The sequence below is a fragment of the Dendrobates tinctorius genome, unplaced genomic scaffold (assembly GCF_039654945.1).
Source record: "Dendrobates tinctorius isolate UK_male_01 unplaced genomic scaffold, ASM3965494v1 ptg000276l, whole genome shotgun sequence".
NCBI classification, from domain to species: domain Eukaryota; kingdom Metazoa; phylum Chordata; class Amphibia; order Anura; family Dendrobatidae; genus Dendrobates; species Dendrobates tinctorius.
In genome coordinates this window covers 2,853,779-2,867,199 of record NW_027361943.1, presented here as the reverse complement: position 1 = coordinate 2,867,199, position 13,421 = coordinate 2,853,779, and the positions used below count along the sequence as shown (strand labels likewise).

The window sequence follows — 13,421 nt, the reverse complement described above, 5'->3', positions numbered from 1 at the left end:
GCCCAGACAACCCCTTTAATCAAATATTGTGAACAAAGTGTAGTCGAGGTATTCCTACACTCATATAAGCTCTACACAGTGCAAAGCCTGCCAAAAATTACAGAGTCTTCCATACACCGTTGAAGGCACCAACTTGAGTGCCTCATAAAAAAAATTAAGAGCGTGTAGTTGTGGTACTTCTGCACTCATAAAGGTGTTGTACCCAGAGCAAAGCCAGGAAAAATATAAGGAGGGTCATCCATACACCCTTGAAGGCAACAACTGGAGAGCCTCATTCAAACATTGAAGATTAAAACACTTTATTTGCTGCTGGAATCTGGTGGTGTGGAGAAGTTGGGATTAATCCAGGCTTTGTTCATTTTTATCAGGTTGAGCCTGATAGCATTTTCTGCTGACAGTTGAAAGCACCTGCCTGTTAGGATACCCCAAGCGGCACTAAAAACCCGCTCAGACAAGATGCTAGTGCAGGGTGGCACAACACCTCCAAGGCATAGTGGGACAGCTCATGCCAGGCGTCTAGCTTTGAGACCCAATAGTTGAAGGTCACATAAGAATTAGTGGGTACCCTGGTTTTGTCGACCAGGTATTGCTTGACCATCTATAAAAACTTTTCCCTCCTTGTCAAAAACACCTGGTCTTCAGGGCCTAGAAACTGGGAGAGTGTTATGAAATTGGCCCAGGCTTTTGACAGTGTACCACTGCCTCTGTTGTACCTGGTGTTTGCCTCCCTCGTCTCTCCTCCTTGATTGGGCAAAGAAGCTTGCCCTCTGCTGCTAGCGTTGTCTGATGGGAATTTTTGTAACATATTTTCCACAGTGGCTTTTTGGTTTAGCTTCATTTTTGTAAACCTCTTTGACTCAGGAAGGAGAGATGTAAGGTTCTCCTTGTAGCATGGGTCAAGTAGGGTGAACAGCCAATACTCTTTTTTTGGCCATGATGAATGTAACACGAGGGTCATGGGAAAGGCAGCGGTACATAAAGTCAGCCATATGTGCCAAGCTACCTACAACCAACACTTCCTTGTCTCCACCATGATGACTACTCTCCATCGCTTCCTCCATCTCATTTCCCTCCTCAGCCCATCCAAGTAGGAGAGAATGGACATGCTTGTGTGGGTACTAGCCTCTGCTGCTCTAGCAACCAGCTCCTGTTCTTCCACCTCACCATTGTTATCAAATCAGCACTGAGCAGATGAGATGAGGCTGGGCTGGGTTGTATCTCCATCTCATGTCTTCCTCCATCTCCACCTGATTCACATGCAAAGCTTCAGCTTTAATTGTGATCAGCAACTGTTTAAGTAGGCACAGAAGCAGGATTGTCTTATTATGACATCATCGCCGTTCACCATCTTGTGGAGACTTCAAAGTCTTGGAGAACCATACAAATGTCAGACATCAATGCCCATTCTTCAGTAGTTATGTGCGGAGGCTGGCCAGAATGCCGACAGGTGTGTTGGAGCTGGTGTTCGAAAATTGGCCTCTGCTGCTCACAAAGCCTTGCCAGCATGTGCAGTGTGGAGTTCCAGCGTGTGATGATGTCACACACCAATCGATGAGCTGGCAATTGTATACACTCCTGCAGCACTGCAAAAGCGGTGGCAGCTATAGCCGACATTGGAAATGGGTGCTGATCAGAAGCTGTGGCAAATCTGGGTAGGCTTTCGGAAACAGCTGAACTACCAAGTTGAGCATGTGGGTCAAGCATAGTACGTGCGTGAGCTTTCCCATCTTCACAACCGCCACTAGGTTATGGCCATTATCACACACAACCATGCATGGTTGGAGGTTCAGCATCAGAGCCACAGATCTGTCCGGTTTGTTATTCCTTTCAATAATTCTGCGACGGTGTGCAGTTTGTCTCCTGGACAAATTAACTTCAGCAGAGCCTGTTAAATCGCTTCGCTGATTCAGTGCTGCAGAACTTCCAGCTTCCTGCTGACGTTCTCTGAGGTAGCACATCAGAGATGGAGGATGAGCAGAAGGGGGTGCAGGAACTCATGTAGGAAGTGGAGGAAACCCTGATAGATGTAGGGACAGCAATTCTCAGCGTCTGTAGCGCATGTGCCATGCCAGGTTGGTACATGGCCCCAGCAGGAGCGTGACGGCTGCTACCACTGTGACAGGCCTGGTGGGTGAAGGGCCCGCCGATGCCAGCCCCTGCTTCAACTGGATGTGCACCCTCGGACGGGCCACATACCAGGATGGAGGGGCTATATACCAGGATGGAGTGGCCATATACCAGAATGGGGGCAATATACCAGGATTAGTGCCATATACCAGGATGGAGCCCAGGGTGAGAGCCATATTCCAGGATGAGGAACATACAGTATATAAAGATGGTGCCCAAGATAAGGGTTCTATACCAGGATGGGGCCCAGGATGAGGGCCATATTCTAGGATGGTGACATAGACCAGGATGGGGCGCATATACCAGGATGGAATGCCATGTACCAGGAGCCATATACCAGGATGGAGGGCCATATACCAGGATGAGGGCCATATAGCAGGATGGGGGACATATACCAGGATGAGTGCCATATACCAGGATGGGAAGCCATAAACCAGGATGGCGTCCCTCCTGCTCAGAGGTGCTGGAGTCGCTCTTGCATGCCAGCTTCCCTGGTTGGATCAGTGACTTTGTCATCCATCATCTCATCTTCCACCACCTTACCCTGGTCCTCCTGACTTAGTGACTTATCGGCAACTGTGTCTCATCATCATCTACCTCCTTAAACAAAATTTGCCATTCCCCACTGTCATCTTCTAGTCACTGTACATCATTAAACAGCATGTCCTCCTTTCCCATTTGTAATATGCAGGGTGAAAGACCACAATCAAGAAATTATGATGTAAAAAGTTCCTCAGAGTGTCCTAGTCTGGGATCACTGGTCTCCAGGGACTCAACATGGTGGGAGGAAGGAGCATCAGGGTGAGGATTAAGTGATACAGACTCTTTGCTGGTGAGACTGGACCGTTTGGAAGACTGGGTGGTGCTGGCAGGCACACTGGAAGCATTATTTGCTATCAAACTGACCACCTGTTCACACTGGTCTGCCTTCAGAAGTGGTGTACCATGCCTAACTGCAAAGTGGGACAGGAAGACGTTTGTCATGGATGGGCGTGTTGCTTGTGCTGCAGCAACAGGTGCAGTCGCACCTGCCCCACATCATCAGCACTTCCGCTTCCCCGTCCCTTACTGGACGACTTACACATTTTGTAAGTGCTAGTCTCTGGATATTAAGTTTTCTTTATTAATTGAAATAAATACATTTTAATTAAAAAAAAATTGGTCAACTGCAGCAGACCTAGCGGTTTTTAAAAATTTTAAACCACCGTAATTTTACACAGAGCACATTAATCTATATGGATGACAATAGTCAATTTCTGGAACCAAAAATTGTGGTCACGTGTAGCAGATCAAGCGTCTTTTACTAATTTTAAACCAACGTAATTTCACACAGAGCACATCATTCTGTATGGATAACAATGCAGTAAACTATTTTGAAGATTTTTTTTCCGGTTAATACCACAATAATTTCAAACAGAGCATGTTAAACTATATGGATCACAATGCAGTAAACTGCGTTAACAGATTTTTTTGAAGTTAATACCATGCTAGTTTCACACAGAGCACGTTAATCTCTATGGATTACAATATATTTTTTCACAAAAAAATAAAAATGTACTGGTCACCTGCACATGTAATGACATTCTATTGCTGAAAGTATGCAGTGGAGACTAATGTCTCTGCTAAAGAAATGAACAGTCTGCAGCTTGGAAACCCACACCATGGGTGAGTTTACGCAGCATCATATAGAAGCACAGTGGGCATGGGATTTCTTTAAATGCTTATAATATAAAACGCAGAATTTTGGGCGGAGCGTAAATGCGCTGCTTCCAAAACACAACTATTCCTGATCATGGGCACGTATCCTAAAGAGCTGAATTCCAACATGATCCTCTAATAGGATGCTAACATTGTAACAAGTCAGTCCATCAAATTTCATCCCTACTAAAAATGCAATGATCAACTGTGAGTGGTGTTACTGAAGAATGGAAAGGTTTAGAAACCACAGCTACAGTACTGACCCAGAAGTGGCAGACAGAGTCGGGTCTCCGAGTGAAGGAGCATATCATGCATGTTCTATAGTACATAAGCCACCAAAAGTCATCTCTGGTGGTGACTTAATAACTGCAGAGTTCCAGATCTTCACTGGTATTAGTGTCAGCACAAATATGTGCTCTGGGAGCTCATGACACGGGATTCTTTGGAAGCCAAGCATACAAGCCTAACATCATCAAGGTAGTGCCGGGTATTGATGCGAGAGACTTGCACAAGTTTCTCGCATCACACTCACAAGTGTGACCCCGGCCTTAGGTGCTGGATACTTTGATTATTTTGTTCTTGCTTAAATCGAAGTAGTCATCGGGATATTGATAAGTAAACTACAGACACTGTCAGGTTGGTGATGTTATACTGATTAAAATGATATCTTGGTTGCTGAAATCCGTCTTGTGATTGTTGTTTAATCTGTATTTGTAATTTTCAGTTAATAAGATTCTCATGTTTAGTTGTGGCCTGTGGGCGGGGGCTTTATGTGGTGCTCTGCTTACATATTCATCCTTATGGGCATCTGACAGGTCAATGATCCTTCAGTGACCTGCCTCCTATTTTACATAATGCATATAATATTGTGCACTTAGAAAAAAAATTTACATCTAGCAAAAATGGCGCCTCATTTTTTTCCTCCACCATTTTGCTGGAGGAATATTTTTTTTGTAAGTTCCACAATATTATAGGCATTATGTAAAATGGAAGGCATGTCAGTGAAGGATCAGTGACATGTCTTATGCCCATAAAGATGAATATGTAAGCAGAGCACCACATGAAGACCCCCCACAGGCCCTAAAGCACAACAATCTCATGAACTGAAAACTACAAATAAAGATTAAACAACAACCACAAGACAGATTTCATCAACCCAGGTATCATTGTAATCAGTATAACGGCGCCAACCTGACAGTGTCTGTATGTTACTCAGCACAATCCTGCTGACTGGTTCACTTTAACCCCTTTACCCCCAAGGGTGGTTTGCACGTTCATGACCAAGCCAATTTTTACAATTCTGACCACTGTCCCTTTATGAGGTAATAACTCTGAAATGCTTTTATGGATCCTGGTGATTCTGACATTGTTTTCTCGTGAGATATTGTATTTCATATTAGTGGTAAAATTTCATTGATATAACTTGCATTTATTTGTGAAAAAAATGGAAATTTGGCGAAAATTTCGAAAATTTTGCAATTTTCCAACTTTGAATTTTTATGCCCTTAAATCACAGAGATATGGCACACAAAAAACTTAATAAATAACATTTCACATATGTTTACTTTACATCAGCACAATTTTGGAACCAAAATTTTTTTTTGTTAGGAAGTTATAAGGGTTAAAAGTTGACCAGCGATTTCTCATTTTTGCAATACCATTTTATTTTTATGAACCACATCACATTTGAAGTCACTTTGAGGGGTCTATATGATAGAAAATACCCAAAAGTGACATCATTATAAAAACTGCACCCCTCAAGGTGCTCAAAATCACATTCAAGAAGTTTATTAACCCTTCAGGTGCTTCACAGGAATTTTTTGAATGTTTAAAAAAAAAAGAACATTTAACTTTTTTTCACAAAAAAATTACTTCAGGTCCAATTTTTTTTATTTTACCAAGGGTAACAGGAGAAATTGGACTGCAAAAGTTACTGTTCAATTTGTCCTGAGTACGCTGATACCTGATATGTGGGGGGAACCACTGTTTCGGCGCATGGCAGAGCTCAGAAGGGAAGGAGCGCCATTTGACTTTTTCAATGCAAAATTGGCTGGAATTCAGATCGGACGCCATGTCACATTTGGAGAGCCCCTGATGTACCTAAGCAGTGGATACACCGCACAAGTGACCCCATTTTGGAAACTAGACCCCCCAAGGAACTTATCTAGATATTTGGAGAGAACCCACAAGGGCTTCACAGAAGTTTATAACGTACAGCCGTACAATTAAAAAATCATATTTTTTCCACAAAAATGATCTTCTCACCCCCAATTTTTATTTTCCCAAGGGTAACAGGACACCAAAAGTTATTGTGCAATTTGTCCTGAGTACGCTGACACCCCATATGTGGGTGTAAACGACTATTTGGGTGCATGGCAGAGCTCGGAAGGGAAGCAGAACCATTTGACTTTTTTGGCTGGAATTGAGATCGGACGCCATGTTGCATTTGGAGAGCACCTGATGTGCCCAAACAGTGGAAACCCCCCAATTCTAACTCCAACCTTAACCCCAACACACCCCTAACCCTAATCTCAGCCCTAACCCTAGCCCTAACCCTAATGGGAAAATGGAAATAAATACATTTTTTAAATTTTATAATTTTTCCCTAACTAAGGGGGTGATAACGGGGGGTTTGATTTACTATTTATGGAGGTTTTTATGTTTGGCAGCTGTCATAGGCTAAAAGACGCTTTTTATTGTAAAAATAGTTTTTGCATCACCACATTTTGAGAGCTATAATTTTTCCGTATTTTGACCCACCGAGTCATATGAGGTCTTATTTTTTGCGGGACGCGTTGACTTTTTTAATGGTACCATTTTCGGGCACGTGACATTTTTTGATCGCTTTTTATTCCGATTTTTGGGACGCAGAATGAACAAAAAACAGCATTTTATGAATTTCTTTTGGGGGGGTGCGTTTACACCGTTCTGTGTGTGGTAAAATTGATAAAGCAGTTTTATTCTTCGGGTCAGTATGATTACAGCGGTACCTCATTTATGTCATTTTTTTATGCTTTGGCGCTTTTATGCAATAAAAACAATTTTATATAAAAAATAATTATTTTTGCATCGCTTTATTTTGCGAGCTATAACTTTTTTATTTTTTTGCTGATGATGCTGTGTGGCAGCTCGTTTTTTGCGGGACAATATGACGTTTTCAGAGGTACCATGGATATTTATATGCGTCTTTTTGATCGCGCGTTATTGCACTTTTTTTTCGGCAGTATGATAATAAACCATTATTTTTTGCTTTGTTTTTTATTTCTATTTTTAAGGGGTTCGCTAAAGGGGTTAACTAATGGGACAGTTTTATAGTGCGAGTCGTTACGGACGCGGCAATGCTAAATATGTGTACTTTTATTGTTTTTTTTATTTCCAAAAAATGAATTTATTAGGGAATATTTTTTTTTTAATTTATTTAGCGATTTTTTTATAAATTATTTTTACACTTTTTTTTTTTTAACATCATTACACTGTCCCAGGGGGGACATCTCTGTTATGTGCTGATCTGACACATTACAGATCGCTGTGACAGATCAGCGATCTGACACAGGCGCTGCACAGGCTTCCTCATGCCTGCGCTCTGCAGGCAGTGAGGAAGCCGGCTCCCTGCAGGCCCCCGAAGGTCCATGCCACCATACTGGATCCGGGGACCTGCAGGGAAGGTCTCAGGGAAGCACGGAGGGAGCCCCCTCCCTGCCGATGCTTCCCTAAACCCCCGGTACACTGCGATCGTGTTTGATAGCAGTGTGCCAGAGGTTAACATGCCGGAGGCGGTCCGTGACCGCCCCTGACACATAGTGACGGGTGTCAGCTGTGATAATCAGCTGACACCCTGCCGTGATCAGCGGCGCTCCCCCCGTGAGCGCCGCTGATCGCGATGGCGTACTATCCCGTCCTTGGGAATTAAGTCTCAGGGCACATGGACGGGATAGTACGTCATATGTCAGAAAGGGGTTAAATGCCTGTATTTGGGGTTTAAAATCAGTTTTGCAAATGCGTTTCATTAAACATTTTGCACCATCTGGCTTTTACAGGCTTTTTGTTTGACTGTGTTCATTAATCAGCTGAGAGGAGTTCAGAAAAAGGGAGATAAAGAATTAAATTACCCGTCAGACCATCAGAATGAGCTCACTGAGGGATTCTGTTACCTCTCTCTCCAGCCAGCAAGAGAGTGCAACACAAAGGCTGAAAAATGCAAATGATGAAAAACTATTAACCAAACCCAATTGCAAAAATACATTTTAGCCCCAAATGTATGCATTTAATTAAAAAAAGTTTAAAAAAATCTCAAAGGTTGGACAATCCCTTGCGTTATGGCTCAATATTTTTCTCCATATAGTAAATTTTAATGCAACCAGGTGTATAGAGAACACATGAGATCATACAATATCTGAAGATTAATATAATTAACATTATATTTAATGTCTTGCAGGTCGTATGGCAGATATTTTGGAAGCTTCTTCAGAGGTAACCTGTCTGGAGATTGCAAATTGCAAGAGAATTTTGTTCTGTGGATTGACTTCGGGCACTGTGCTGGCGTTTCCATTAGACCAAAGACAGGATGTTGCTTGCATTCCTCCTCCGGCTCATGATTTACCTGTACTTTGTATATCTCTGAGCAAAGAAGAAAGCTATCTCGCTGTGGCTTACCAAGAGACTATTCTTCTGTATGAAGTAACAAAAGGAGACCCTCTTCCGATGCTCGATGGTCCCTTGTATTCAGTACATCCCAATAATATTCCAGGTTCCATAAGCAGAGTCGCTCTCTTTGAAGATCAAAGGATTATTTATGGGATGGTAGGAGGTGAAATGGGTCTATTCAACCCTGGAGAAGATGACAACCACAAATTGGAGTCTCATGAAAATAAAGTCACTTGCTTGGAGATTAGTATGAAGGAAAACTATGCACTTAGTGGTTGCGAGGACTCAGTTCAGCGATTGTGGAATATGGAGGCAGGTGACTGGGAACATGAGATGTGTTATAAGGTACTCGTCATGACCTCTTATGATGCTTGTTTAACGTACAGCACAACTGTAGCTTTCAATTGGGTTATAAATATTCAGTCTCCTTTAAACCCCATGTAATAAGCCAGGCTTAGCGTTTTTGGTTTACAAATTGCTGAATTCCATCTTTCCTAACATTTTGGCCAACTGCATGACTAGTGGATAATTCTGCTTGTTACATGCTTGGCTATAAACTTAGTATGACCCTGTACTGCTGCATAACTAAAGAAGAAATCATATGTAACACCCCTTTATGGCTACCACTGTACCCTGGGTGTTATGGGGGGGTCTCACCTCTTCTGTACGCAGTGCCTCCACCCGAATCTTGATTGGAGCTCTGTCTCTGGGCTGCAGAAGGACAGTTATCTTCTGCCAGGGGCTGATTCAGGAAACCCCTGCCACAGCTCGGTACACACTCAGGAAGCAGGAGTAAAACAGTTTAACAGAGTTATTGCTATGAAGCAGAATTAAAATGGATTTACAGGAATAAACATACAATGCGATTAACTGTGCTCTATAAAAGTCATATACCCATCACAGACTCATTAAACCCCAACCCTGCAAATATAACGTGGCCAATTCCCCCTCTTTTGCATTCACTCAGTCCGACCTTTGGGGCCCAGTTGCCACGGGTGTTGGCGCGCAAAGGAAGGTTGGCGCGCAGAGTAGAAAATGTAGGTGCACTTAAATGAATGTTGCTGTCAATAGTCTCGGTTGCAGTGTACTCACTGTAAGTCGCGCTGATAGAATCACAAGTCTCAGCAGAACACTCACTGTGTCTCCAACAATCGGAGGATTCTTTAGACTCCAGCTGAGGGCTGCAGGATTTAAACCTTTATCCGATGGGAGTACTGGCAGGACTCTCTGGATCTTTGCTCTCTCCGGCAACACTGGTATCTCCGCGGGGTCCCCCACACTCTGCAACTTAGGGGAATCAAGATCCACACCGCTCTGTTTCTCATTACCAGCAGCAGCCACGTTTTCTCTCCTCTCTCTCTTTTCTTTCACTTTCTCCTCAGCGTCCTCCCCCAAGTCCCTCCTCCTCCCTTCTTCTATCATCTCACTGGAACAAGGATCCCTGGGAGTTGTAGTCTTCTGCCACTCAGGAGAAAAATGATTAGTGTCTGTAGGTCCCTGTTTAACAGCTACTGCAAAACTCTTCTTAAAGTCTGTAAGCTCCAGCATTCCAGTAGATGCTCTAACAGTTCCCTGTGCATGTGTTACACATATAAGAAATCAGTAAGGAAGAAACAAATACAGGCAAGAAATTGAAGAATAACAACCGGACAGAGAAGCATCTTGATTGCTTAGGCTCTCACACTTGATTCATGGCTTATGTTTACAAGGGAGGCGATATTTTTTCAAATGGATCCTAATGCATCCTGATGGACCTCCAATTAATTATAATGAGATCCATTATATTCTCAGTATGTTTATCAGCAGTAATGGCACAGCAGGCTGCGCTATTCTAGTTGTGAACATAGATTTAAAGGGGTTGTCTCATGTTCTTTAATAGGAAAATACTGCTAAATGCTTGTGAAAACAAGCAACTTTAAACTGAACGTGACTACAAAAACCTCTCTGTTCTCAAGAGCATAATGATTTTTCATTTTATTGTTTATTGCTCGTTACCTAAGTTTCCGATCACCACCGCAGTCTGGCAGAGGTGGCCTAACATGAAGTACGTACAATCTCTTTCTAATACAGCTTAAAAGCGCCGGTCTGAAGCTGCACGAATCATTGGAGTGCGCTGTTACCTCCCGATCTGACCAGCTTTAGAGCGACTGCCATCCTCTGATGCTGCAGAGACAAAGTATCATCTGCTTGCAGCATCGGCAAGTGCAGCGCTTTGGCATTGGTCCAAACTGGCACTCTAGCAGGAGCGCACTAAACCCGGCAGGCAGGAAGACTGTAGACAGTGAAGAAAATGACAAAACCTCTTTGAATGTACCATAATGTTTTTATAAAGCTATATTGTCATGAATAACTTTAAATGTCTTTACAAAAATGGTCAGGATTTCTATAAAAAGTAACTCCTGTATCAATAGCTATCTTTATTTCTATATATTGTACTGTATGTGTGCATGTTTAGTGAGAGAAAGAGGTTAAATCTTCTACTATGTTTCCCACAGAGCTTCTTCTTCCAAGGTGTTGAATGTGCCTGTTTCTCACCAGATGACTCTTACATTTATACTGGATCTCAGGACAGAGCAATCAAAGTGTGGGATGTATCAAATGGTGAGATCGTGATCTTGGTTTTCCCTAATCATCTAGGCTGTTAACAAATTACAATATAATTATAAATGTAGGCTGCTAATACCCTGGTGCCTGTGTCGGACATGGGTGCCAAAGAGCCACCAGTAATATTGACTCTTGAGTCCCATTGTTCAGCTACATGTAAATATTACATTACCCTCATTCGCAAATTTACCTCTGCTTCTATATAGTAGTCTGAGTAGTTTGCTACATGAGTGATCAGATGGTGGCTATGTCTGTACATAGTGAATCATGTGTATTGTGCCGACTACTTCTCATACAGTATATAGGGGGTGAGGATCCCACACCTGCAAAGGGGCAAACGGGGAGATTCACTTGTTCCCCCGTGAGCCAGTCTGAGCTTACTTAGTGCCCATGTGGGTCCACCATGTGTCCAAGAACCATTGTTCTTTCCAGACTGAATGTGTCATTCTCTGCAGAACAAGGCATTATGATGGCCCACAAAACACTAAGGTTGTCAATAATTTATATTGCTACCCCAAAAAAACCTAATTCACACAGTTGATACCCATATAGCATTTGTGATATATAATTGAATCTATATGTTTGTGACTGAATGCCTAACTATACTATCTGTTGTCAAACAGGTTCTTTGCTCGCAGTACAATATGTCTATGCAACCATCACTCGTCTTGCCTCCACACCTGATGGATTTATAGGAACCACAAGACTCGGGTATGTGATTCAGGAGAAGTTTAAGTGCCCGCAAATTGTAAGTCCCCAGTACAACCCATTACAGAACATCAAGGCTACATGCACTGTGAAGTCCAAGAAAGTCAAGAACGCCAGTAATAAGACTGTTCAATCAGTGGAAAAAACAGGGAAGAAATGGTGGAAATGCAAGGAAGAAACTGCTAAATCTTCACAAATATGCCACATTGGCTAACTTTCTAAGTTTAGGAGCTACTACTGAAATTTTGGAAAAATGATTTAAAAAAAAAAAAGGGCCCTGAAATGAGATCAATTAAATACAAATTTACATGCTTTATAAAGATCATATGACCTTAGGCATGAAAATGGAAATCATAGGATGGGTAGATATATTATTGACATTCAATTATGAAAAAACAAAAACAAAATTTTCAAAACAATCAATTTATTCAGTATCAAGTATGAGCACCACACACAGAAATCCCTGCACTTACATGCTTTGTCTACTATCAATGAGGCTATTAATGGTTATCTGGTAAACGTTCAGCCATGCTGAATGCACTTGGGCACATAAATCATCAAGATCCACTGCTGGCAGCTCCCTTTACCAATGATGTCTCAGATGTGCTCAATGGGAGACTAGTCCGGAGACACTGCAGGCCAGGGTAGCATGCTTAAGCACTTAATAAACGAGAGAGAGGATTACTGACTGGCTAATATCTCCAAGGGCAGAGGAAAACATTGCTTATTATGAACTAGTGCCTAGTCAATTCTCAGATAGCCTCTTATTTCAGGAGAATTTTGTAGTATCGACGAAAGCACTGTTTTTAACGGATATTAAGCACTTATTTCTCATAATTTGACTTTGTGTTTTCAACGCCAATGCCTAGCATGAGGAAATGTCTTGGGAGACCCTTTATACCTTTGATCACAAAACGTGGAATCAACCAAAGACTGATCTTTTGATTAAACTGATAACATAACAGCTAGAAACACCTTTGAGAAGACCAAATATTTTTTTTCCAAAATGTGAGACGTGAAGTGCTAAGGCAGTACTGTGTCCATTTATTCTCATGTTTAGTTGTGGTCAGACCCCCACCAACCATAAACTGATGTTATATCATAGTTATTTGCCATTAGAGATATGAAAAACCCTTTAATGTACGTTGAGAGAAACTGCAAAGAGACAATTCTTTATCTTACAATAGAAACAACACATCTTTATTAAAAAGAGCATTAGTCATCAAGGAATGTAATAAAAATAACCTAAAGACAATCGCCGCAAATAGTGATTTGTCAATACAACTACAAAGAAAAAAAAAACTATTTCTTCAAAAGGTTGGTAAAGTTGTAAGATTTAACCATTTATCGGGAAATTTGTAAGGTTTATTATAAGAAAAAAAGGAGTATTAAAGGGGCTTTTCACTTTCAGCAATGTGTTCCCAAAATACTCTAAAATACCTGATAGAACAGGTACTCAACCATCTTGGGTCCAGTGCTGGTTTCGTACCACTGCTTTTGTATCTGTGTTTTGGCTGCAGCAATGATATTACATCAACAAGCGTGCATCATCACTGTAGTCAATGACTGAGATCAGTAGCTCATGCTACTTACCTGAGCACAGCTGCTAAGCTCTGTGATTGGATGCAGCAGTGATGCAC

At 41.9% G+C, this 13,421-nt stretch overlaps 1 protein-coding gene across 1 annotated transcript in view; it reads left to right on the top strand.

The window, feature by feature from the left end:
* The window catches only part of NWD1 (NACHT and WD repeat domain containing 1), a 121,634-nt gene extending 108,598 nt beyond the window's left edge, over positions 1 to 13,036 (top strand). Inside the window, exons 19-21 of the mRNA XM_073559843.1 lie at positions 8,261 to 8,814; positions 10,965 to 11,070; positions 11,697 to 13,036. Of these exons, the coding sequence (XP_073415944.1) occupies positions 8,261 to 8,814; positions 10,965 to 11,070; positions 11,697 to 11,995 (959 nt within the window). The 3' untranslated portion in view covers positions 11,996 to 13,036. The remainder of the gene's footprint in view (positions 1 to 8,260; positions 8,815 to 10,964; positions 11,071 to 11,696) is intronic.
* The last annotated feature ends 385 nt before the right edge of the window (positions 13,037 to 13,421 follow it).